The sequence below is a fragment of the Larus michahellis genome, chromosome 6 (assembly GCF_964199755.1).
Source record: "Larus michahellis chromosome 6, bLarMic1.1, whole genome shotgun sequence".
In the NCBI taxonomy this organism is placed as follows: Eukaryota; Metazoa; Chordata; class Aves; order Charadriiformes; family Laridae; genus Larus; species Larus michahellis.
Genome location: NC_133901.1, coordinates 54,325,196 through 54,349,633, shown reverse-complemented (window position 1 = coordinate 54,349,633; position 24,438 = coordinate 54,325,196). Strand labels below are relative to the sequence as shown.

Sequence of the window (24,438 nt, the reverse complement as noted above, 5' to 3'; positions counted from 1 at the left end):
TAACCATCATAAATTTTCCCTCCAGGGTCCTGTATACTTCGTTGTTCTGCAGTTCTTCCTCTCATAGCACAACTTTCTGACATAAAACTTTTCTAGAGAGGCACAGTGCTGAATATAGTTACGGGAGTGCAGAGCAGGCTAAGTTGACCATTATGCTGTCTGCCCTCACGATAGGGATTGTAAAGGGCTGGAAAACATCTGCAAATGCATTTTGTAAAACGTTGCAGGAAAAAGTCCAATTAAAGCATGCTTCTACACACGGCTCCCATTTTTGGTTTGCATTTCTGCACATAAACTTTGATTCCTGCAAGGAGAAGTGGTTTGAACAACTGGAAGATGAGGACAAGTAGAGTGTGGTAGGTCAGGTGATGGCACCAGAAAAAAAAAACACGTTTGCCTACTCATACATTAGTTACGGTGTTTACAGACACATGTATTTTGTGATGCAGTTTTGCTGCTTGAGTCATTGTGAGCGAAGAAACTAATAGAGAAAATGCAGTTCTATATGCAGGAAAAGGGACTAGGAATTGTGACCCTGGCTCTATCATGGCTTCTTGCACAAGTCTGGGTTACTACATTTCTTGCAACTGTGCCCTAATTTGTGTTTAGAAACAAGAAGAGTGGTGGCTCACTGTTCCGAGCCTCGGAGGGTTGGTGGCTGCAGAGCTCGCAGTTCTCTGAATGAAGGCGGATTGATGTGGAATACTGATGCCAGTCTTGCTCCTTCCAAAAATGAAAACCAGACTGCTGCAACAACGCAGAAAAATAGTTTTTCAGTCTGCTATGAATATCATACATGAAAGAGAGCAGTAATAGAGCTTTTCTGCTTACAGTATATCAGCTGTTAAATATAGCACAGAGCTATAAAAAGCAGAGCAAATTCTAGTGTGCCTTTTATATGTGGAGGGCTGGACCTAATAAAACTCCCATGCTTAGTGCTTGAAAAAGAACCTTTGATTAGTTTCTTTTGTTCTGCCCTTACAAAATTGTTGGGCTGACTGGAGAGTTTGTAGAAACAAGGATTTTGTCTGTGTTTTTGCACTGATGCCAGAAATGTTTTGCTCTTAGATTTGTATTGGTTGCTCGTTTCTTGCAAGGTCTCTTACTGATGTTTCCCTATTTACAAAAGGGTAACATGGATGAGACAAAAGCAGCTTGTGGCTGGGTATTTGGCTTATGGGAGAATCGAGGTTTTGACAGTAGGGGCCATAAATCTCCTAATGACTTGTCTTTGTATAGCAGGCTTCTGGTTCATAGTGTCTGTGCGTGCTGTACCTGTGTGAGATGGTGTTTGGTCATGCTGCATCTAGCTTATACAGTAAGATGAGGAAATTGAGACTGTACAGCACATAACTTAAAGAAAGATCATGGTTAGTATAGAACGTTTCCTTATTTTGACTAGCTATGTGCAACATGAGTTGGGCTTTAACAAAATAAATAAATCCTGTAATGAGTGATGACTTAGTGGGCTCCATACGATGTCCATTGTGAGAAAGAGTGCATGAAGCGTTTATTATGTTAATGCCTTTTATTATATATCTCTTGACTGGAGATTCTCCCCTCAGTCTAATAGCAAGAAATTGCTGAAATCCAAGATATTTGCAAAATAGCCTTAAGATTTTTGCAACAATTTTTTAAAAGCCTTTTCTCCTAATTTGTTTTTATTCTTTCTATTTGCTGGCTAAATGGTTCAAGTCTTGTATGCCGCATTTCTGTAATTGTAATTTGTGTAGCCATGTGGTAACCAAGACAAAAATATGAAGGGATTGCAAAATACTGGAATATACTCGTTTTGGGAAATACTGAAATGAGAAGAAATTATCTCCACCTGTTTCTATTGTCCTATGAATATCTGTATCTATATTGAGGTCTTAGAGACTGCTGGTTTGGGATTTTTTGGGTCTTATTTCTATTCTCCGATTCCAGGATTTGAGGAGTAGCAAGTATAACAAAAGGGCAGATCCAAAGAATAGAATGGCTTTCAGTTAAGGCAAGTTAGAGCTACGCACAAGTAGAGGAAAAAAACTTAAGGGAGAGATTTAAATAGCTCAAAAGAATGTAACCTATTGGCCATGCCCGTTCCACAGAAATATCTTTCCTCTTTATAGTGACTTAATATAGCTTCCAGAATTAAAAATAGGAGGTAGTTAACCTCGTATATCTTCTCCAATAGCTGTTATAAAAACATCCTGCAATATGCAAATGCTTGAGAACCAGCTCTGTGCTGTGCCGCTCCCTTTTGTTCCTAATACCCTGTTGCTTTTTCTGCTAGAAAGTGGAGTTAGGTTAGACCTACTTTGCAGGTGCGAGGATGCAGATGACCTCAGGATCTGGACGAGCATGTTTACTATTTTTTCCTCCCTCTCCTCTCCCTAACACAAGTCTAAGCTCAATGTCATTTGGAACGGAGACTTTCTACAGACTGTCACTGTATTCTATTTCGAGAAAGGGTTGTGATTTTTATTCTAGTAAACAGAGTGTTATGGCAAGTAGGCATGTCTGTTTAAGTACAGTTACGGGTGACCTGTGAGATCTCAGAGGGAATGTTCTTTTTAAGCTCATATAATTGTTGTTCTGCCTTCTGTTACAGTTATATTTTTTTATGAACAGTTTGCTGGGGGCATGGGCTTTACAATATTCTTGTTTGGGTTTTTTTATATTGTTTTTCACCAAACATCGGGAATACCCTGTTTTTCATGAGGCATTTTAAAGTGCTTATCACAATTTAAAGGAATAGATCTCTCAGATTACTGGTGACCTATACTAAAAAAAATTGCAGATCTTTTAAGCACAATCCGCTACATATTTAATGCATATTAACATAAGCATGTGCGCTTTGTAAGGCTATCTTTTCTTTAATTGAAGTTTCTTGATATTAATGCTTTTATTAAAAATTTCATTGAATTGCTGGGAAGTGTAGTGGGATGCTGAGTTAAAGCACTTTGCATCCTGAGGAATGCTGCTGTGCAGGCATGTGTCAGATACTGTCCAAAAGCTGCAGAATGCAGCTCCCCTTGGAGTGGGGGTGAGGGGAAAAAAAATTTATTGCTTCAGAATACCGAGGGGGAGAAATGTTTCCTGCTTGCAGGGCAGGGAATATCTCAAAGGCAAAGGAACTAAACAACGTTACTGCGCAGCGCATCATTGTTTCGGGAGGTACCCTTGGTCAGGCAGATAGCGAGCTCCTTTTGTTTCGGACTTCATGCTCAGACAGATCTTTGTCCTGTTTAAATAGCATAATGTGTTACTATTAAAGTGATCAAAGTGCTTCAGCGGAGCCTTTTGTCCTTCTCGGTGTTGTATTATACTAGGAAATGTTTGTTTATTAATTTCTTGTTATTCTTTTCCAGATTGCTGATCTGCAGCTCCATAAACTGGATGAATTGGACTGTTTGATCCAAGGCCTCCTTTACGTTGACTCTGTTGGTTTCAATGGCCAACCAGAGTGCTATTATTTCGAAAATCCTACAGATCCTGAACAGTGCCAGAAAAAGCCTTACTGCCTTGATAATCCGTATCCTATGCTGCTGGTTAACATAGGCTCAGGGGTCAGCATCCTAGCTGTGTATTCTAAGGACAATTATAAGAGAGTTACAGGATCCAGGTAAACTTAATTCTATGTTCTTTTAGTTCTAGTTTGTTTTTTTTTTTCGTATTGAACAGATAGATAGAGTAATTGAACAGATAGAACTAGACAGAGTGACTAGTAGGTGCAGCCCCAAACTGTGCTTGTCTTCCCATTTCTCTTAAAAGCCTACAAGTGGCAAGGCTGGAAATATCCTAGGATTTCTTTGGAGGGGGGAGTCTACATCAGAGAAATCATGGATCCATTCAGCTTTAGAACTGCCTTAGTCTCTTCTTGGTCTTCGTACCTATTTCTTATTTCTTGCTGCAAATGACCAAAATCAAACTGACTCAGTAAATGAATCTCCCTCCATTGCTTTGATTCCCCAGAACAGTCAGAGCAGTGAAATAAAAATGTCTGGGCTAAACAAAAACCTCTTGCCTTCTTAGTTAGGATGTATCCAGGTTTCATAGAATAACCTGCTACTACTGGATTTTGTCAGAGGCATGTTACTAGATCTCCTGTTCCCTTACAGATTGCACTGGTCTTTGGATCATGCTGGTAAATTAAGGAATGCCATTGTGTGTAAAGACTAGAATCTGATTGTCTGTGTTCTTACTTTGTCCTCAGCCTGGGTCAGCTAGTGCTGTCTGGAATGATTTGTAGGGTACAGCTGAGTTGAAATGGTGTCTGGCCTATGTTCAGTAAGAGATTTAGATGCGACTGCTCCGTTTAGGGGTTCAGGAGTTCGGAATTTTGCTCGTAACACCAGCAAAACAGCCTGAGTTATGTTTAAGCTTACTCTATAGACGTGGCAACAGTGCTTGCTTCCAGGAAATGACTTTATTTACAAATGTATCCTTCCAGACTACTAGTAAAAATACCAATAAATCGATTCCACTTTTTCCTCGTATGTGCAAACTAAATTGATATAGTTCATTTTTAGTAATCTTGTCATCTTAAAAACAAGAAACCCACCAAAACAGAAACATAAAAAAAAAGAAAAAATCCCCTTCCAAAACAACAACCAAAGAAGCTTTTTGGATTTGCTATAGTTCCGTACAAACCTGCATTCTGTTCTTCAGTGCATGTACATATTAATAAAGTTTCTCCTGTATAGTGCAGGTGGCTGCACATCTGCCTTATCTAGGGCACATCTTTGCCACAGTGGTAGCCATGAGCCATTTTCTGTATAAAGTACAAATGAACAAAAGCTGAATGGAAGAGGTATTGGTTTTCTTGCAATTCTGGTTGTTTTTCAAGCATAGCCCTTTTGATATCTGTAAACGTGCTTCTGATCCTTTCCACTAGGAAAGGAAAAACATGACTGCAGTGGGTTGCTGACTTGTTATAGGGGATGAAATCAATACTGTCTTGTGACTGGTGTGTGGAATTTCCTACTGTTCAGTTACTGAATATATTATATTACAGTGCTTCTAGATGTGTTCTGAAAAACTTGCCCAATAATCGAAGAGCACTGACTGAATGGTGTTCCTGTCAGACCTCCTGTGCTTTTTCATGAAGTGGAGGTGTGGTGTCTCACTGATCCTCTTGTTTACAGTAGCGCCAATCAGTGCGGCTGCAATCAGTGCAAATAAGTTTACTTTCTCAAGGGTTAAGAAAGAATGAGGAAGGATGTAGAGGTTAGTAAGTTGAAGTTCATGTCTGTTAAAACTGAAGAGTCCAAAGTAGTAGAATTTTAATGAGATGAGTTAGCAACCTGTTATGCACAGTCAAACAGCCCCTGCTAAATTTACATAGTAAATATTGTACGTGAGCCTGTGCAAGATATTAAAGTGACTGTTCCTTGCTCAGATTTCTTTGGAGGGCTGAGATATCTTGGGCTGATGCTAGCCTTGCTTTGAACAGGAACCAACCAGCCTGCTTCCTGCCGCTAGCTTGGGGGACAAGATATCTTTTGGCTACCTGCCTCTGCATAGATATTTAGCTTTGATCACTGTTCCTTCTTTCATCACTGACTTCAGTGATCTGCTGGCTAATTATTCTTGCACAAGGAAAACTTGCTGGAGTGCTACAAATAGCAAACTGAAGTCTGCAGGGTTAGGTTGGACCTTAATCTCGGGACCCTTTATTTAGCATCATTTCTCCTATTTAATGTTAAGGACCTAAGAGTAGCTCAGTTAAAATCACGCTGGATGACATTTGTCTTAAATAGGAAGTCAATTTAGGGTGTCTGTTTTCACTTCTATGAGGGAGGAGATGCAAGATGCAGTTGGTAGCTGTGTGGACCATGTTGAAAACAGGAGTGTGAGGAGCTGTAGTAAAAGCTGGTTCAAGGTGTTGGTCTGAAGGAACTCTGCTTTTCTAGTCTTGGAGGAGGAACGTTCCTGGGCCTGTGCTGTCTGCTGACTGGCTGTGAGACGTTTGAAGAAGCACTAGAAATGGCTGCAAAAGGTGACAGCACCAATGTGGATAAGCTGGTGAAAGATATTTATGGAGGAGACTATGAGCGGTTTGGCCTTCAAGGGTCTGCTGTAGCCTCAAGGTATGTGTCAATTGCGCTGTTTTTAAGGACTTCCTTGGGAAACGTACTGCGCATGCTGAACTGAGTGTGTAATCCCTGGACTATGCACTATGTCCATGTGTAAATGTCACTCAGAATGTATCATGTGGTTTGTCCTTAGATCTCTCACCTACTTTTTGCTTTTTTTTTTTAAACAGGTGTAAACAATGCTTGATGCAGTTTGCTTCCATTTAAATTAGTTATTTTAAAAGTGTCTTTGCGCATTGTTCTGCCTTTCCAATGACATCCCTTTTCACATGTTCAAATCTTTCTCAAATCGATGGATATTAAATCCAAGCAAAGCTTATTAAATTATAAAATTTCTAAGGGCTTTTAGCACTCTGAGATAACTTATAATAAAAGGAATAATCTTCCTCACACAGCTTTGGCCATATGATGAGTAAAGAAAAGAGAGATTCCATCAGTAAAGAGGACTTGGCCAGGGCTACTTTGGTCACCATCACCAACAACATAGGTTCTATTGCTCGCATGTGTGCACTGAATGAGGTAAGATAGCATATTTACTACAAGCTTAAAACCTATAGAAACAACATAGTAAGGTTAACAGACTACAAAAATGCAAATTGTTGGTATAGTAGTTGTGTAACTGGCCTTGGTAAACACGTATATATTTAATGCGGGGTCCTAACTTACGTGATTTGTGTTATGTGTATGCTTTGAGCTTCAAAGGTAGGGAAGAAGGAAGAAAAGTTGGCTCTAAAAGATCTCCTTGAACCATTGATGCCTAGAGCTGTTCAGTTGCTCCCAAGCTGTAGTACATGGATATTAACACCTTTGTAATCCAACTTAACATTCTGAATTACCTTGTAGATACTAACAGATCTTACTATACTATGGCAGACTTTTTTTTTTTAAATAGTGTTTTGTGTGGCTTGTTTCCATAGCATGGTGGGTTTGAATTGTGTATTGTGTTAAATGTTTTGAATAGATGCAAGATCTATTGTATTGGGACAGAGAGAAGAAAAGCATCGTTCATTATTCTGCCTCAAACTCCTATCAGATGCTTGTTACATTCTTTTCTTTAGGCATGATAACTATGGATGGATTGTTCCATTCATACACCTTTCCTGCTTCTGGCAGTTTAAAAAAAGAAAAAGACAAACCCAAACACAAACATTTAGGCACTTGTTTCGAGCTGCAAATTGCATCCTTTACTGCTATGTGGTAATTCATCTGCTCTGTCTGCTCTCAATGAATTTACCTAATCTTCTTTTTAAATACAGTGACATTTTTAGCTCCACTGCTTTCTTCTAACCACAGAATGCTCCTCCTCTTTGTTTTTTTTAATCAACGACACACCCACACCCCCCAAGAAAAACCCCAACAAAGCAAAACCAAAAAACTCACCGAACTGCCATCTCATTACTTTATTGGGTCCTATCTAGCTATTACCTTTATGAGAAACACCAAATAATTTATCACTAGTGCTTTTGGTGGGTTTTGGTTTTTTTAATAAACCTTTACCCCATCTCCCCGTTGGTCATTCCAAGACAGAAAATTCTAATACTTGGTCTCCTCTCCTACAGAAGACATGCTGTGTCTCTTTTTCACTGTTTCATTTTGTCTTTTTAATCTTTTTATGGTTATAATTTTGAGATCAAATGATCAGATCTTCATGCAGTATTCAGAGTGTAGTTGCACAATGAATTTGTGATGACATGTTGATAAACTTTGTGTTCCAAGTTCCTTTGCTTACAGTTCTTAATATTTTATTTTTGTGAGAATGGAGCTAATGTTTTTCAGAAACCATCCACAGTCTGTCTTGAGTGGTAGTGGCTAATTTGGAGCCTATTGTTATGTCTGAATACTAAAGTCTTCTCTGCCTCTTCCCCCTTCCATTTGTCATTTCACTTTTTTAATTTAAACTTCATCTGCCACTTTATTCCTCAGTTACTGGGTGTAAGTCCCTTCAGCATTGCTATGCTGTTCATTTTTGATTCTGACCCTCCTGAATAACTTTGTATGCCAATAAATGTTATGTGTGTTGCTAATATCTCTTGAGCACTTCTAAAATATGTTGAACAGCACAAGTCTCAGTGTATGCCCCTGTCAATTGCTCTGATAACCTCCCTTCATTGTGAAAAGTGGCTACAGATGTTTTTGGTTTTTGGGGTTTTTTTTGTCAATTTGACTTTTTCAGTCAGGATGACTCTCCGGTGTTCTCTTTGCTTTCAGCTTCTTTACAGTGTTGCCTTGTGGCATGGAGTTCAAGCAGCATTGTACAGGGCTATCAAAGCATGGAGAGTTGCAGCAGGGAACCACATGCGATGTGTTCGGAGGAGGAAATAGGCTACTAGTGAAACTAATGCTTCTGAGTCATTGTGAAAAACTTCCTAACATCTTTGTTCAGTGGGCAGGCTTACTTAAAAACTGAGCACGATCCATAGAATTTTGTGGAGGAATGTGGATTGATGTGTAAAGTATGCTTCATTTCCCAGACAGTGTCAAAGTAGAATTTCTCCAACACTTGAACTAAATTATTCTGTAACTTTAGAGAATGAAAACTTAATTTAGTAGCCTTACATGCCATTATAAAAAATTCAAACACGCTATATCATTGCAAGTAAGCTGATCTCCAGATAGCTTGCTCTCAGGGGAGAAAAAAAATAATGCTGTCATTCTGCTAAATAATCTAGACACCTAAATTGCCTTTGGGAGATATGGCTCTGACTCACCAAGCTTGATGAATGAAATGGCCAAATAAGAGCTTAAAAAACAGTTGAATATGATAATATTCTTTTGTGGAGTTTGTGTGTATTAGCTTAGAGTTCTGGTGAAGCTCACTCCTAGGTTCTTCGACAAAATCAATTTGTGCCCTGAAGCATGAGTTTTGATAAGTTGGTTGTTTTTTTTTTTTTTTTTCAATGATTGCGGTTTTAATATTGTGTTGAAAATTACTTGCATATGTGCAGGAAAAAAATGAGGCTGGGGAGTAAATGAAATATTCTGTCTGCAGAACTTCAAAGCAAAGTTTGCTTGCACAAAGTTGGCAGTGGGGTAGAAAAATTCCATAGTCTGGAACCATTTGGCTACACATCATTTGAAACGGTCTGTCCTAGGCAAAGCAGGACTGCATAAAGGAAACCGATCTCCCTGCTTTATCTTTACTAGCGGAACGTGTAAATTGCATCTGAATGAGTCTTCTTGCAAAAATATGCACAGGTTTTTTTATGGCATCTTTGATATAGATTCCCCTATTCTCTTATATGGGTAAATATGTGTATATACTATATTGAAGCTACACTATAGCTTTCTACTGCAGGGTAGTTGAACAATTTAGCAAGACCCCAGAGAGCGAAAGAGTGCATGTCTTTTTCAGGCTGTTGTAATTTGGTTAGCTTAAGTAAGCATTTCATCACGATCCCTTCATCAGCTTAAGACTTCTGTCTTTCAACGTTGAATATATTTCAGCAGTGAACAATTTAAAAGTAGATTGGCAGGAGTCCCTTAAGAGATGAAAGTAGCATTTCTTCGTTTTCCGACTGCTGAAAAATGCTAAAGCTGTTCAGTTCAAAAATCTAGAAAACTGTACATCTTTAACAAAACTTTTAACCTTGTCAAGTCAAGGAATGTTGGAAAATAAAATGATACGAAATTTGCATGTTGATATACACTCTGCTATTCTAGTAGATACAACTAGTATTTTTACATTTAAAATTTTCAGTAGTTTTTATACTTGGTGTTAGGTACTGTGTGCTTGAATTTCTGGTAACAGTAGCTTTGTGTGTATAATCAGAAAAAAAAATCATGAAAATGAAATGCAAATGTAGATTCTAATCAATTTGATGGTATTACATTACAGGAAATTAATTAGTTACATGTTTGTCCCTCCTTTGTCAGAAATGACTTCAGAAACAAAACTGCCTTGTCAAGAGGATGCAAAGTGCTCTTAGCCATGTTTAATAGCAGCCTTTTGAGAAGTTCTTATTTTCAGCCATATACGCCATATATCCCCATATCTAAGGGGGTAGGAGACTATAAAGCTGAATTATTTAAATAAAATTTCTGTTGATGTGTTTGGTTTGGGGACAGTCAGACATGTAACTCAGTCATCGGAGACTGAATAAATGAATTACTGGATCTGGGTATTGGCACTCTTCAATCCTGCGTATTCAAGTGAGGATGTTCTCCGTGGTATGTCACGCGCACAGTACCAGACATGCCAAAACTGTGGTCTGTAGCAAAGTAACTGCTGCAGAGCCAAGTGTTTGGCTTTATAGTGCTATATGAAAGTAGAGAGGTCACATTGGTAGTTCTGGCCTCTATGCAGATTGTTGCTGGTAATTTTCAGCAGACGACTCCTTGAAGATACAGGAGTCTTGAAGGAGCCCTAGAAATGTAAAAACTTATATCTCCAGGATTTGGCCTCCTACTGAATCTTCTAGACCAATTCTACTGTATGGTGAGCATCATATGGTACACTGGTTCAAAATGCAAGTGCATTTTTGTGCCTAACAGGCAAAACTGGGCTTGGTGAGATAGTTTTGGGCGTTGTTTAAGCACCAGAACTTTTGCTTGCATGCACTGGTGTGCACACAAGTAAGGATAGCATGTGACTCTCTCACTGACAGCGTAGTGCTGAGTGTTCAAAAATCTTTAGGTTCTTTGTGAAAACTGGGTTCAAGTGAGCTTTGAAACAAAGGAGTGCAATACATCCCAAGTATCACGTTGGCCACGTATCGCTTGCTTTCTGAAAATGGAGCCGCAGTCCAGAGAATAGATAATGAAAGATGCTTCTTCCCATCTCTAACATAGTCCTTCTCAGATACCCTTCAGAGGTTCTTCATCTGGAATTAATAATCATAGTGATCTCTGGAAAGTTGCTTCATTTAACAAGCGGGGGGGAAAGATGTCTTCATTGCATCCACGTCATCTACAATTAAAAAATAATAAAAAAAAAAACAACAAAACAGTCGTAATCCTGTTTGTGTTGGGAAGGTCTGGGCTTTTAAGCAAATATTCACCATCTGTGGTATCAGCCTCTCACTTTCTTTGGAATAGAAGTTCTCTCTCTCTTTTTTTTTTTTTTTTTTTCTTCTTCCTTGCAGCATCTCTACTTAGTGGTCAGTAACTGCAATTATTTTTTTATTTTTTTTTTTTTACTTTGCAGTCTGGAAAATTTAAATGTAATCCCAAATTCCCATTTAACTTCATAGTGGAGGCAGAAGTACATTTTGAAAGAGGCAAATAATGTAGCTGAATATAATTTTTGCTGGTCTGCCTTTCAATTTTGCAGAACATCGACAAGGTGGTATTTGTTGGCAACTTTCTCAGAATTAATATGATTTCTATGAAGGTACTAGCATATGCTATGGATTATTGGTCCAAGGGACAGCTGAAAGCTCTGTTTTTGGAACATGAGGTAAGGAAATATATGTTGAACTTACTTTTATTTGTAAGTACAAAAATCTTGTGGTTCTTGACTTGGTGAAGTTAAAAGGGAGAATTTCAGTGCCACTGCTTTGAAGTGAATCCACAAACTAAGTTCTGCATAAATACAATTTAATTGCAAATTCATTTGAAAATTCCCCTTGTTAACTCGCTGGCTTGACCCCTAATCTTGTGGTATTTGTTGCTAAACGCTGCATGTCTCTCACTTTTGTTTTCTGACCCTAGTACCAGCAATGTTTGTTTGTGTGGTCTGGTACATAAACCTCAACTAGAATTAATTTTTGTAAGCATAATTTTGAGGTGACTTTCAGATGGATATGTTCATAGCGGAAACTGCCCTGCCTCAATACAGCATCATTATAGCGGTTCTGTAGTTTCTTATTTTTTGACAATTTTGGAGAACTGTGTAAGACTTCTCCCAGTATAAGGACCTTTTTTGGACCCAAACAAGATCATATTAAATTATAATTCAGATATAGTAAATACTTGGCACAGCAGGGCTGATCTTCTAAGAAAGGTCTTTTAATTGGCTTAACAGAACTGAAGATTTCACATGCTCATGCTTGTGTCTTATTTTGGAATTTGTTTTACTTTTGCCTTGTTTAAAGGGTTATTTTGGAGCTGTTGGGGCTCTTCTAGAATTGCTGAAAATGACAGATGATCAGTGATGAAGCTGTCTGAAGAGATTCCTACTGCAGATGCTGCTGGATAAGAGCGAAAACCACTACAAGGATGGAAATGAAGCCATTATGGTAGTTCTACCTGCTGGATTTGTAAATAATTTAAAATCCTTTTAGCTGATCTTTACCTTCTGGGTTTTGAGCTTATACTTCAGAATTCATACTGGGAATAACAAGATTTTGTTTTCTGTACACTGTATTTTTTAGGGGAAAAAAGTGCAAAGTGGCCAAACATACAGATTTTACGGATTTATTTTAAAAAGCGAATACTGTTTAATGTAGGACCTGTAATATGAGGCATCTGCTTTTCTTCTGGGGTTTACTGATTAGTGTGGTAATTTTAACTTCATTTAGTAATCACTCTAGGAGATTTTTTTATCTTATTTTCATGACGTTTCATGATTTGTTCTTGGTTTCAAATGAAACTGCAAAGCTGATGCATTTTACTGTGAAAACTAGTCATTGATTATTTTTTTTTGCCTTTCCTTTCCAGATTAGATGAGACACTTTTTTATTTAACATCCCCCTACCCCTCCAAAAATAAATTTACAAGCCTTCTGTGACTCCATGGGTTTCTTGGCAAGACTGCCAGAAAACTTGGTGGGGGTAGGAGGTTTAAGACTGTAATTTTTCATTAGTCATGAATTGCAACAGGAACAGACTGCCAACGGGTTTTGCAGGACTAATTCTCCTCTACGTTAAAAAATTTTAAACAAGATGTGAACTAAAATTTTAATGATTGGCTTGACAATAAAATGAAATCCTGTTTCTGTTGAAAATCTCTGATCCACATTAAGAGTTCTGTAGTACAGATGTTATTTATATGGTACATACTTGGCATTAGATGACAAAGGGAGGAGGTTTGTTTTCATTTATTTGAAGACTTTTCTGTAGTCTGCAATTTTTAACTTTATCTTGATCAAAAACAACTGATAACTGCATTATTTCAAAGCCAAGTTTCTAAAATTAGAAAAAAAAACCCAAACCTGACTAATGTATTATCTGGTTTTAAGCTAGTATTAATTTTCCCTCCAGGTCACTAGGATTTGAGTGTTTATTCCAATACAGTATTTCCAACCTTTTTTTGATTTGTGGACCTCTCTAGATTTTACTTCGTTTTCCAGTTGAATTGAGGCCCCTTTGAAATCTATGTACTTGGGTTGCTGCACAGCATGTATAAACTTGCTTTTCTTAGACACCTTGAGGGCTCACAAATCGGAGGCAGAAAAACAGTTCATAAATTCTTTTGTCTTGCAAAACTGTATGTGATGTCACATAAAGTGTAAAGGGCTCATCACGGAGAAACAGTATAAATTTCAGACACGTGTATTATCCAGTATATTTTTGGAAGGGGGTTTATTTCACTTTTTTAATAGTCATTAATTTCCGTATCTCCCAAATCTTGAAATAAATTCATATTAACCGATGTGTTAACTTGTCTAATGGAAATAAAGACCACTACTGTTTTGACGGTTTTAATGTATCTGTGGAGTTCATTTCTTGAAATCAATGATGTGAAATGCATCGCACTGTTTAGTAACACATATGACTAGTTATTTCTATGATAATTCTTTGGTTCTTGATAGGTTTTTTTACTTTGTTATATTGTTTTGGTCTTTGAAGCGTTTTGCCTGCTTGAAGTTGACTTTTTGGTAGGCTGTAAACTGCAACATGAACAATTAGCATGTTGTAGTTGATATTTCATGTAATACTGAGCTTGAGGTAAGTGGGGATAGTTCTGTTCAGTGCCTCTAATTTTTCATGAACGAAAAAAAACTTTAATTGAGCTTATTTGCGAAGTTTTGCCTGCAACTAAAGATTGGTTTCTACATTGGGTTGGTATTTTAAGGCAGCCTTCAGAACGTTAGGAGGTAACTGCACTTCTTACGGTGAACAGTAGAGGGAAGCATAACATCAGCAGTATAAACACACTTTGCTAAATCAGTGGAGCTCGGGGCAATTTGTGGGATGGGTTGGTTTGTTTCAGAGAAAGCTTCCATCTTTTTCTCCCTGGCCGGTTTTTGAAGGGAATTTGATATGGGAATATCAGTCACATAAGTGTTCTTGCATTCTTGGCATTTGTAGTTATGTGAACTGAAAGGGTTATGAAGCATTGGAACAGGCTGTCCAGGGAAGCGGTTGAGGCACCATCCCTGGAGGTATTTAAAAGACGGGTAGACTGGTAGATTAATAATGGTTTTTGTCAGAGTTAGGTTGATGGTTGGACTAGGTGATCTGAAAGGTCCCTTCCAACCTAGGCAATTCTATGATTCTTTTAAGATTAAAATCCTCTAGTCCTCAAGAAAAACAAAAAGAAACCAAACAAAAAAAAAAACCCTGAAATTCTAGCCAGTCATTCAGGAAAATATATGTGGGCTATGCAAGACGCTGTGTCATTGAAGAAGGAAAGCACAATTTTGGTAGCCCTAATGTTAGCCCTAAGATTGTAGGGACTGCCAGGTAAGTTGATCACAACAGTTCTAAGAGAAGCATAAAATAAAACTTTAACTTCAAAATGTTGATTTGAAATTTAAAATGTTTAATAGGTAAGTTGCTGTAGCTAAGACTGGCAAAATAATACTCTGGTGTGTATACTACACACAAAACCTACTACGTTTGGTTGGGAAAATATTAGCAAACTAAATTAATAGGATGGAGAGCTATGACAAGTCACTAAGCAGAAGAAATTAGAGGAGCCTGGTGTGAGAGGAAAATAACGTAAGCTAAATTCTTCCTTTGCTGAGGGAGAAAAGCCTCCTGCAAAAGTATTTGTCACCTTGAAATCTACAGTTGACTTTTTTTCTCCCCTCCTTCCCCACTGGCACCATCATATGAATATGCTGGAACTGTAATTTGCTACTTTACCTTCAGGCTTTGCCTGCCTTCACGAGTCCCAACTTTTGGTTTCCTCCCATGTACCTCCTCCATAATTAAAGTAATGGACAAATGACAGTCTGGTTGATTTTCAGCACCACTCCAATATTTTTACCATAGGGAAGCACTTTGAGGTGGTTCTAAGAGCATCACTGTTGTCTTGAATTTTTCTGATCGTGTTTTGTATCCAGTTGCTGCCTATAGCTGTCTGATGGGAGGGTTCTTTACCCCGCTTCATCATCCAGAGGTATCTAAAGAGTCTGAAAACAGTCCTGCTCGACTACATAGATGAACCTCTAACTGGTACAAACTGGAAATTTGAGCAAGCAAAGCTCTGTTGCACCACTATCAAAGAGTTGTATTGAGAACCTAGAAACACCCAGATCTGTGGATCTTCTTGTTTTGGGAATGGTGAGGGTGGTTCCGTAAGGAAGATCAGTGAGGTTGCAGATTTAGTATATATTCAAAGCACTTGTTTCAGTATAAATTGATGCGATCTCTTAACAAGCTAGGCTGTGTTAATCCAGCTTCTCTTTCTGAAACATGTTAATAATTAAGGTGAGTTGGAGCAGAATGAATGGGATTCCTTGTGATGGCTTGTGCCAAGGTCTGCTTCTTTTGGACTCAAACATTCGTTGTTGTTGAAACACATGCTGCTCTCCTCATTCTCTCCCCCCCTGCAGAAAAAAAACAGTTTTTAATGGTTTTGACAAAAAAGTCTAATTGTGTCCTGTAGGAAGAAGGGTCTGTGTTTTAAAGTTTTTAGACTAAATTACTGTGAAAAGGTGCTAATAGTGACTGAAGAGTAAGAGTATTCACTTGATCAGATTTGGTAGAGAAGACCAGCATGGGGTGTGGGGGGACAGTACAAGAATCCTAGGACAAGCAGGGTGTTTGCAGTGCATTCCAACCTCAGCAAAGCTGTCCTGGTGTTTCACTGTTATCAGCACTTATGTTCCCGCTAAGACTGTCACAAGATACTTGCAAGTGATTTTTGGCAGGACACAGCAGAATTTTGGAGATGGGAAAAACATATGGGGTTGAATGGGTGACAAAATAAACATACATGATTGTTTCCAGTCGGATGAGTTCTTCTACTGGGATCTGTTTTTAAAGCACAAGGTGTCTTTGAATTTGGGATTAAATGTAATACAGGCTATGAAAAAGACCACCGCCTGGTTTATGTCTTGCTACCTCTCAGTGCCTGGGAGGTAGAGGACATCTGGTTTCTAGAGGACATCTGGTTTCTGGTCCTGGAAAATAAATGCTTGTTTAAACCTAAAAACTGAATCCAGTTTCTGATTCTTTAAGTATTTCTGGTGCTGATGGGAACTTCCTGGTTGCATGATTATTAGTGTGTTTGGAGAAAGCGATATAGGGACTGCAATAAGTCTTTTCTTCAAACCTTCCCCTATCACCTCTCTCCCAAAAATCCCAACAAAAAGGGGTAAAAAAAACTTTGGTTCTAATTGTAAAAGTTAGGGCAACCTGTCAACTGCCTGAGGAATTGAGGTTCACTGAGGTGTTGACACTTGGAGAGATGGAAGAGAAATAAGTAAGAAAAGCTGAGGTTTACAAGAGGGGAAGCTACTGAGCCTGGGAAAGGGACATGGCAGCAGCATCTTTAGAGGTTTCTGCAAGGTGGGGTGAGCAGTAAACTGCCTCTTTGTGAGCGCAGACAGTGGGAGATGGGGAGGGCAGGTTGTTTGACAGAAGCGTGTTGTCCCAGTTCGGAGGTGAAGGCTGCTCGGTGGTGAGCTCATGCAGTTAATGGTTACTATGTGGGTCAAACACCCCTGTGTAAAGCACCCAGCGACCTGTGCTGAAGCATTAGGTTTCTATCCAGCTGGAGATGTGCTCTCTAGTGCAGGCAATAGCCTGGTCTCAAAAGCTGCTTGTCTCAGTACGTGAAACACACAGTAGGGGATGTACTGGCCTTCCAATGATTTTTTTTTTTTTTTTTTTTTTTACATCAAAACCAATTCTATTGTATTGGCAGGAAGACGGCTCTCTTCTGCTGGCCTGCAGCAGTTCGTGCTGCTGCGTGCAGCTGTGCAAAGCAGCTGGTTGCAGCAAAGGCTTGGCAGCCTCCTGCAGCCTCCCCCCAGCTAGAGCCCGGGCTGCTGACAAACGGCAGGGAGATGCAGGCAGCAGAGACCCAGAGCAGGGTGCTTTGGGCTCGCGTGTTTTATTTCTACACGCTGTAGATGCACCAAGGTAAAGGTATGATTTACGGCAATGAAGGAGGGCCAACAGCCTGAAATGGGCATCACGTTGTACTTAACAGCAATGTGTCACTCCCTGTTCTTAAGTGGTTTTGCTTATTTTGTTGTGAAGACCAGGGCACTTCCAGCTTCTGAAGTGTCTTTCCAAGCTGACAGCTTCACTGTTTTCCAGCTTTTTGGGTGGATGACCCGTCCATCTCTCCGCAAACTTAAAAGTTTGAGCAAATCTGAACATTGTGTCTAGTACAAAGCAGAAGTTACCTTTTTACTAAGATCTCCATTTGTGCCCGTCCATGAGGATGTGGCCTCGACTAACCGTCTTACCACTTTCTCACATAATGTTAGAATTAATTTTTTTTTTTCCAAGCGGCATACTCTTTGCGTTTATAATCTTTTGTGAGAGGAACTTTCCCTTGCGAGGGAACACATGTTCTCAGCTGCCTTGAAAGCATTGAGGAAAAATGCTTAGAGCAAGATGGACCCTCATTAAAACCAGCCACTGGTTTGATAATGCAGAAGAGTGTCGCTACAGAGACATCAGTGCTTCAAGCAACGGGATGGTGTGGCTGCTGGTATGTCAAGACTTGCTTGCTTTTTTTGTTGCTGCTGTTTGGGGAACTTTTTTGCGTTCATATGTGTTAGCCAATTGCACAAAATAAATAGCTGGTCCCAGCTTTTAGGAGTTGAGTTCCCAGTGCTAGGCTGGGTGGAAGCGGGGATGTGTGTGCCAGTAAAGGATGAGGAAGTTAGTGCCTCAAGCCTGTAGGAAAAATGTGCCGATCAAAATGTGCTTTCCTACAAGCTTTTATAACAGTTGCATTAGTTGGGGGACGGCAATTGAAGTACTCTTGTGTAAATCAGTAAATCATTACCAATGGGCAGATGTAATACTGTGTTGAGATTGTAGTATTTTTTTATCTACTCTACTGGATCTGCCCCCTCTGTCCTCCCACTGGCATTACCCCATGGATACCCCGGTTGCCACCATGCCCTCAGCCCAGGCTGCCCCTGAGGCAGCACAGTGCGTGTGGTCTGTGATCACCCGCTGTGTGAAAGGCAGGCAGTAGTACGATGTGGGCAAGGCAAATGAGGCTGTGAGAAGCTTCTCCTCTGAGCAGGTTGCGGAGGCTTCACCTGGAGATTGAAATAAAAAATATATTACTGGAATCCATTTGAATAGTGAGGATGCTCTCTGGTACTTGAAAATTATTTTTACCCTTTTGATATTTTTTGAAATGAACTGTAAAATAATACTTATTAATTCCAATAAACTAAAAGAACAAATGATTTTTCCATTCTCAAAGCTGGCTGGCCAAATGAATCATAAAATGCTGAATGTACTTAAAAGAAACCTTGGTTCCTTTTAGCAGAATTGTTTTGTTTTTTGAGCAAGCTCACCCCTAGTGTTATTTGAATAAGTAAACAAATACATGCTGTTCCTATGTCCTAAGCATGGCACATGCTGTTACCCAGCTAGCGTTCAGCATGTTGCACTTGGCTACAAAAGGCTGTGCACAAAAAAAAATCCAGAAATATTTACAAGATAAGCCGAAAACACTCCTAAATTACACAGCGTTTTAGCTTAGGAAGTAAGTTATCTCTTCAGATACAGGAGGTTTGAAGTCTTCTCTCCAGCAGGTTTGCCTGTGCAGTGCGGCAGCTCCCTGTGCATCACTGGTTTTGCTCTTCTTTGAAGGGGGAAGAGCAGTGCAAGGGAAACCAAAGCTGCTTGGTGATGACGGCTGCGGGCTGTCCCATAGCCCATCTCACGCTACAGATGTTCTTTCACAGGTAGGGCAAGAAATATTCAGGCACTGAACTTTCATGAGAGTCTTCTCTCCCCTCTGCCCCTTGCTCTAATCACACAAGATATTGCATTAAAAAAAAAAAAAATTAAGCAGAAGAAAAGAGGCACCAACCCCTGAAAATGAATTCATCTTCTATTCATGGGAAGAATCATCAAGCTCAGCTTAGCTTCTGTCAGGAAGACTTCTTTTTTTTTTCAATTTCTGATATTTTTCTCCGCTATTAAGAACTTGATTTTTAACCTGCCATACAGCGTATCTCCCTGTTCTGTCTCTCTTAGCTGAAAGGGTTATAAAATCTTTCTTTGTCAGGTTTCCATGAACACCTGCTTCACAGCATTTTGAGAATTTTTTTTGTTTCATTTTATACACATTACTATAAAGTTCTCAGATACCAACCCTGGAATTTTAAGTGCCTTTATCAGTATAGGAGCAAAAGAGCTGTTACTAATTTCACTCTGTGGAGTCCACTGACTACTGATATGAAGACATTATAGAAGTCTGTCTTTCCTATGTATGGAGATCATTAGGCTTGGCAATTGAAATCTCTTTATTCACAAGAATAAGAGAAGAACTATCTTTTCCTTTTCTAACCTAGTTGCCTTGCATACCTGTTCAAGGAAAGAAATTAATTTAGAGACAGTTCCCTTCCAGTCCCTGACCTTTCCACCTACCCTGCTGGGAGGAAGGTGATGGTGTATGACTGGCAATGCAGTGATGGGAGCTTCTGTCCACAAAAAAAAAAAAAAAAAGCAAAATACTTTAATTAGTAAAATATTACTCGGACTTGAGTCAGAAATCTATCAATGGAGAGACAAGTTTCTGTCACCAGTCATAAGATTAGCAGCGTTAGCCTTAGAGCAATTAAATGGTAGATAATATTGTTCCATGTCTCTCTACTGTTTTAAATTTCAAGTCTTGAGCAGGTATTAGGCTCCCAGCCTGTATGCAGACAAGTATTCGTCACCCAGGAGCAGTGAAGGATGCCCCTACCCAGCCCTACCCGAAAGCATGTTTGTGCACGTACAGAAGATGGCAGCCCCTTTGGCCTCAGAGGCCCACGGCCCCGGTCCCCAGACCTCGTACAGCGTCTGGCTGGTTTTGCAGCAGGAAAAGGTGGGTTGGTTTGTGCTGGGGAAGCCTGGCTCACAAATGTACTGCTCATCTCAGGGGGGCTACTGGATTTCCATACCGAAAATACCTGGCTGAGAAGCCATGAGGCACTTTGCTTCGCCACTGCTGTGTGTGGGCCAGAGGGAGCCGAGCCGCCTCAGAGTCAAAATGGCGGCGGTCCATCCAGCTTTGCAGCCACAAAGGCAACCCCGATGTGCAAGGCCGCGGAGAGTCAACATCGTAATATTTACCAAAATATCTTACTACACAGAACAGATAGTTTCTGATGTACTTTTAGCTGGCTCTGGCTTAGGTCTTTGTCCACGCATGAGAGAAAAAAGCAAGTAAATGGGGGAAAAACCACCTTGCACATTCACAGAGTTAAAAAAAAAAAAACAAAAAAACCCCACAATTATTAAAAAATTGGCTGTAAGGTTGTGTGTTGCATAAGTGCCCCTGGAAGTAATCTGGTACATCTCCAAATAAAACAGAAATCTTTGATGCTTGTAAGTTTCTCTCTGGGTGGAATGGCAATAGTTTCTGTGCTTGTTAACTCTGTAAATGTTTGCTGCAGGTATTTATCAATAGGCATATTTTTTTTTTAAAGGAGTATATTAAAGTTTAAAGCAAAGAAATTCTTCCCCCAGCCTGTGAACACAACAAATACACCAATTATGTAGTAAAACCTGAATTGAAAGTAGTCCTAGTTGCTAAGCTGTGTGTTTTATAGGTGAGCTGGAGGGAAAATATGTCCGGAGGCACGGCTGGCGTACCCTGGGATGGGTGAGGAGCTCTCCCTGAAAGCCCCAGCGGTCAGCCAGTGCCAGATGGAGTTTTGTCTGAGGTATTGTCAGCCAATTCTTGCCAAGAGACTGGTTTTCTGTGCTGTGGAGAATGGGTGGTGGCTCGCCATCTTCTTTTAGTTGGTTATCATGGTTTGGAGAATAGGAGAAAGGCAACCTGTGCTGCCTTCAGGCTTTGAACCCCAGTTCAGCCTTCTTTAGCCTGTGCTTTTCCACAAGAGTTGGTACAGGGGAGGGTGTCGATGATGAAGCTGCTAACACCGGCTCCACAGAAGAACACAGCAAGACATACTCGTCATCCAGCAGGGAGAACAAAAACGTAACGCCATGAAAAGCTGTAGAGCCATGGAAATGGTTAGTTCTCCTCGGAGTAGAGCAACATTACAGGCCATATTTGGTGTCAGATTCCTGTATGGATTGAAATAGCCCGAGCCTCTGGTCCACAGTCAAATGGATATGGAAGAGAAACTGGAATGGCTGTGCAAAGGCTTGCTTCCAAGTACAACTAATTCAAATTTATTATTCCCGTGCTGTGAAAAATTCCAACATGTAATTAAATTTTTTTCTGATGTGAAATGAAACTTAGATATTTTGAAATTTCCTTTTTTTCCACCAAAAAAGGCCTGCTAGCAGGAAGCCCAGCAGGCTGACAAAAGAAAAGCATTAGGCAGACAAGACTTTTTTGAAAGGTCCTGCTTTTGTACAGCTGAAAGTTTGTTAGAACCTTGTTTCCATAGGACACTTGTTTTGATGAATCTGTGTTTTCAAGTGAAATTGTTGCACTGGAAAATTCTGGCTAGCAGGAGTGCTGATCTTTATAAAATACGTGCATCAAAACATGTCCAAAAAGCTTACAGCATGTGCTTGGACCAAGGATTTCAATGACAGGCCAGAAGGAATACCCCCAGATGAACAGCAGCAAGGCAAGAGGCTTGAAATGCGGAAGCTTGTAATCACTAAAAGGAGATGAATCATCCTCTTGTTCAACTAATATTGAGTATTGATCTGCCTATACTTAGTTTATATAACGAAGGAGAGGATGTTTCTGTCAGAATTTCCAAAGATTCTGGATGATGATACACTTGTTTAGGCAAAACAGGTTGCAATGCGTACCTGTGTCTAGTTCTGGGTGTCATTAGAAACAAGGCTGTTAAATGCATCTTTTGGTCTGATGCCATATGATGGTCTTATGTTCCAGGAATTACTAATGTCCACGTGAAACACACAATAACAATTACATGCCCTCTTTTTTCTAGCCCAGGTTCCACATATGACTTAGCCACCTATTTTGAGGAATTCATCATAGTCTTCTTTTTCCAGAAGATTCTGCTAGAGCCCTGCCCTGTGTGTCAGTAACCAATGGTGCTTGACTTCACCTTCAGAAAGGAGCCTGCGGTCACAAGTGGTAAGTGAGACTTCATCTTCTCACCTTGGAGTCAGCAAGATTGGGCTGTAGCTACAGAGGGGGAACTGCGGGAACCATAGGGACTGTGGTTTGTACAGCCTGTGATGGCTTTGTCTTGATTTCCAGAGACGTCAGGGAAGCTGCGTCCCCTTGACTATAGGATGCCAAAGTTTGGGTATCCAAATATTAGTGACCAGATCTGGAAATGCTACTCTGAGCGTGCCATTACAGTATATCCCTGTACTGTTGGCTGGCTGTATCAGGGAGGTGGAAGAAGATGGCAGAGGAAGGAAGATAGTGGAGTTTTCAGTTTACCACAGAAAATTGTATATAAAGGTTCAATTAAACAACATACTTTCAGAACATACATGCATAGGAAGGCCACTCATAAACTGTACAGTGGCACCTAATCATCCTCCAAACTGTAAAAGCATTTATCCTCCCCTTTAAATCCTATAGCATTAGAGTTTCTGATTATTTTTGCGGTTTGCAAAGTATAAGAGAGTGTAAAGGTATTGTCCTTATTTGCATAGGGACCAAACCAAAAGAACTCCATTCCTGGGTGTGTTGTCTTTGCCTGATGAAGCACTCCAGGTGAGGGAATGTACACCTATGATATCGTGATTACAGCAGTTCTAGGGGAGCAACATGCATAGTCCTGCAGCCCTGGAGGGATTAAGGTCATTACAGGTGAGTTATATTGTGTTGCTTGTCAGGCTGACAGATGGAGCAATGCAATGGATTGTTTACCCGGTGTCAGCAGTTAAAACTTGCATGGGAAAAATCTGTTCTAGCAGTGACAAGAGGAATCCTGTCATGAATGTGGAAAACATGAATGTAAACCAAACCCTTGTATTTCTATTATTGTTAGAGTGTTACTCTAAAAAGCCAAATTGAAGTCATGCATGCTGTTTTGATGATATCGCGTTTGTGATACTTCAGCGCTGAAAATGAATTTATATAAAATTTAAATAGCACAGAGGTGTGTTTTAAAGTTGTTGTAGTGCCAATGGCGAGGACAGCAGAGTTATGAGCAGTGTTACTGCCTCTCTGTGTATTCCTGGTATGTACGATACACAAAGTGGTTCGTGTGTTCTCCTGTGGTGCCCTGACCATATCCTTCCCACACCACCGAGAGGAAAGCATTACCTGTTGTTGACCCAGATGTCAAAACGTCAGCAGCCAACACAGATAACCACTGTCGCTCCCATCGCTGATGGGGAGTTGTCATAGAGACGCTGCCAACCAGACCTGCAGAGGTTGCAATGCTGAGATCCCCAGTCTCTTCAATGGTAGCTTGATGCACAGGCCATCTTGTTCAGAGCTGTCTGTTATCTTGCAGTGTTACGCAGTGCAAATAAAGCTTCTTGCAGTTACGCTAGCAGCGTATTTTGGCAAGGAAAAATCTTTCAACATGAAGCACAGTTTAATCCAGGTAAGGTTACAAATCTTTCAAAAATACTGCAGGGCTGTGAAAAAGAGGAAAAAAAAAATCAAAATTCCACCATGAAAGTAAGAACTGTACTTATTTCTTGTTCAAGAACAATTTTTTGTCACCCACACTGGGGAAAACCAAGCCCCGTTTCTCTACAGCTGTTGTGAGCTCCCATGCCGTCGGGAGGGGAGCACTTGTGCTCGGGAAGCTGTGCGTGGGTGGTGTGGGCTGCCCCACGCACAGCTTCACCCCACAGCATGCAGGTAAGGAGGGGGAAGCACTTGTACACTCATGTCTCCTAGACATGCCACTGGCCTGTATAGAATAGCACTGACACCTGGAAAGGGGAGTCTTTTCCAATTAACAATCCTCCCCGAAGCTGCCGTCTTACCCAAATTGTGTGTATTTCCTTATGCTGAAGGATTTTGAATTGAGCCTGGAAGAGCTGTGTAGCAAACACCTCCCAGCCACCCTCTCCTGTGGCTCTGCTTACGCGCTCCTGGGAGCTTTGCACTTGCTCTTTATAGCACCACTGAAAGGCCGAAAGATCCCGGGTGAAAGACAGGAACCAGGCCGCCCTTTGTCTGGCGACAGTGT

The 24,438-nt window shown here is 40.2% G+C and overlaps 1 protein-coding gene across 5 annotated transcripts in view; it reads left to right on the top strand.

Moving 5' to 3' along the window:
- Positions 1–13,664, top strand: part of PANK1 (pantothenate kinase 1) — a 48,219-nt gene extending 34,555 nt beyond the window's left edge. For all 5 annotated transcript variants that reach the window (XM_074590841.1, XM_074590843.1, XM_074590839.1 and 2 more), the window contains 5 exons: positions 3,351–3,604; positions 5,895–6,071; positions 6,473–6,596; positions 11,347–11,472; positions 12,110–13,664. In XM_074590841.1, coding sequence (XP_074446942.1) covers positions 3,351–3,604; positions 5,895–6,071; positions 6,473–6,596; positions 11,347–11,472; positions 12,110–12,169 — 741 coding nt within the window. In that variant the 3' untranslated portion in view covers positions 12,170–13,664. The remainder of the gene's footprint in view (positions 1–3,350; positions 3,605–5,894; positions 6,072–6,472; positions 6,597–11,346; positions 11,473–12,109) is intronic.
- Positions 13,665–24,438: the final 10,774 nt, after the last annotated feature.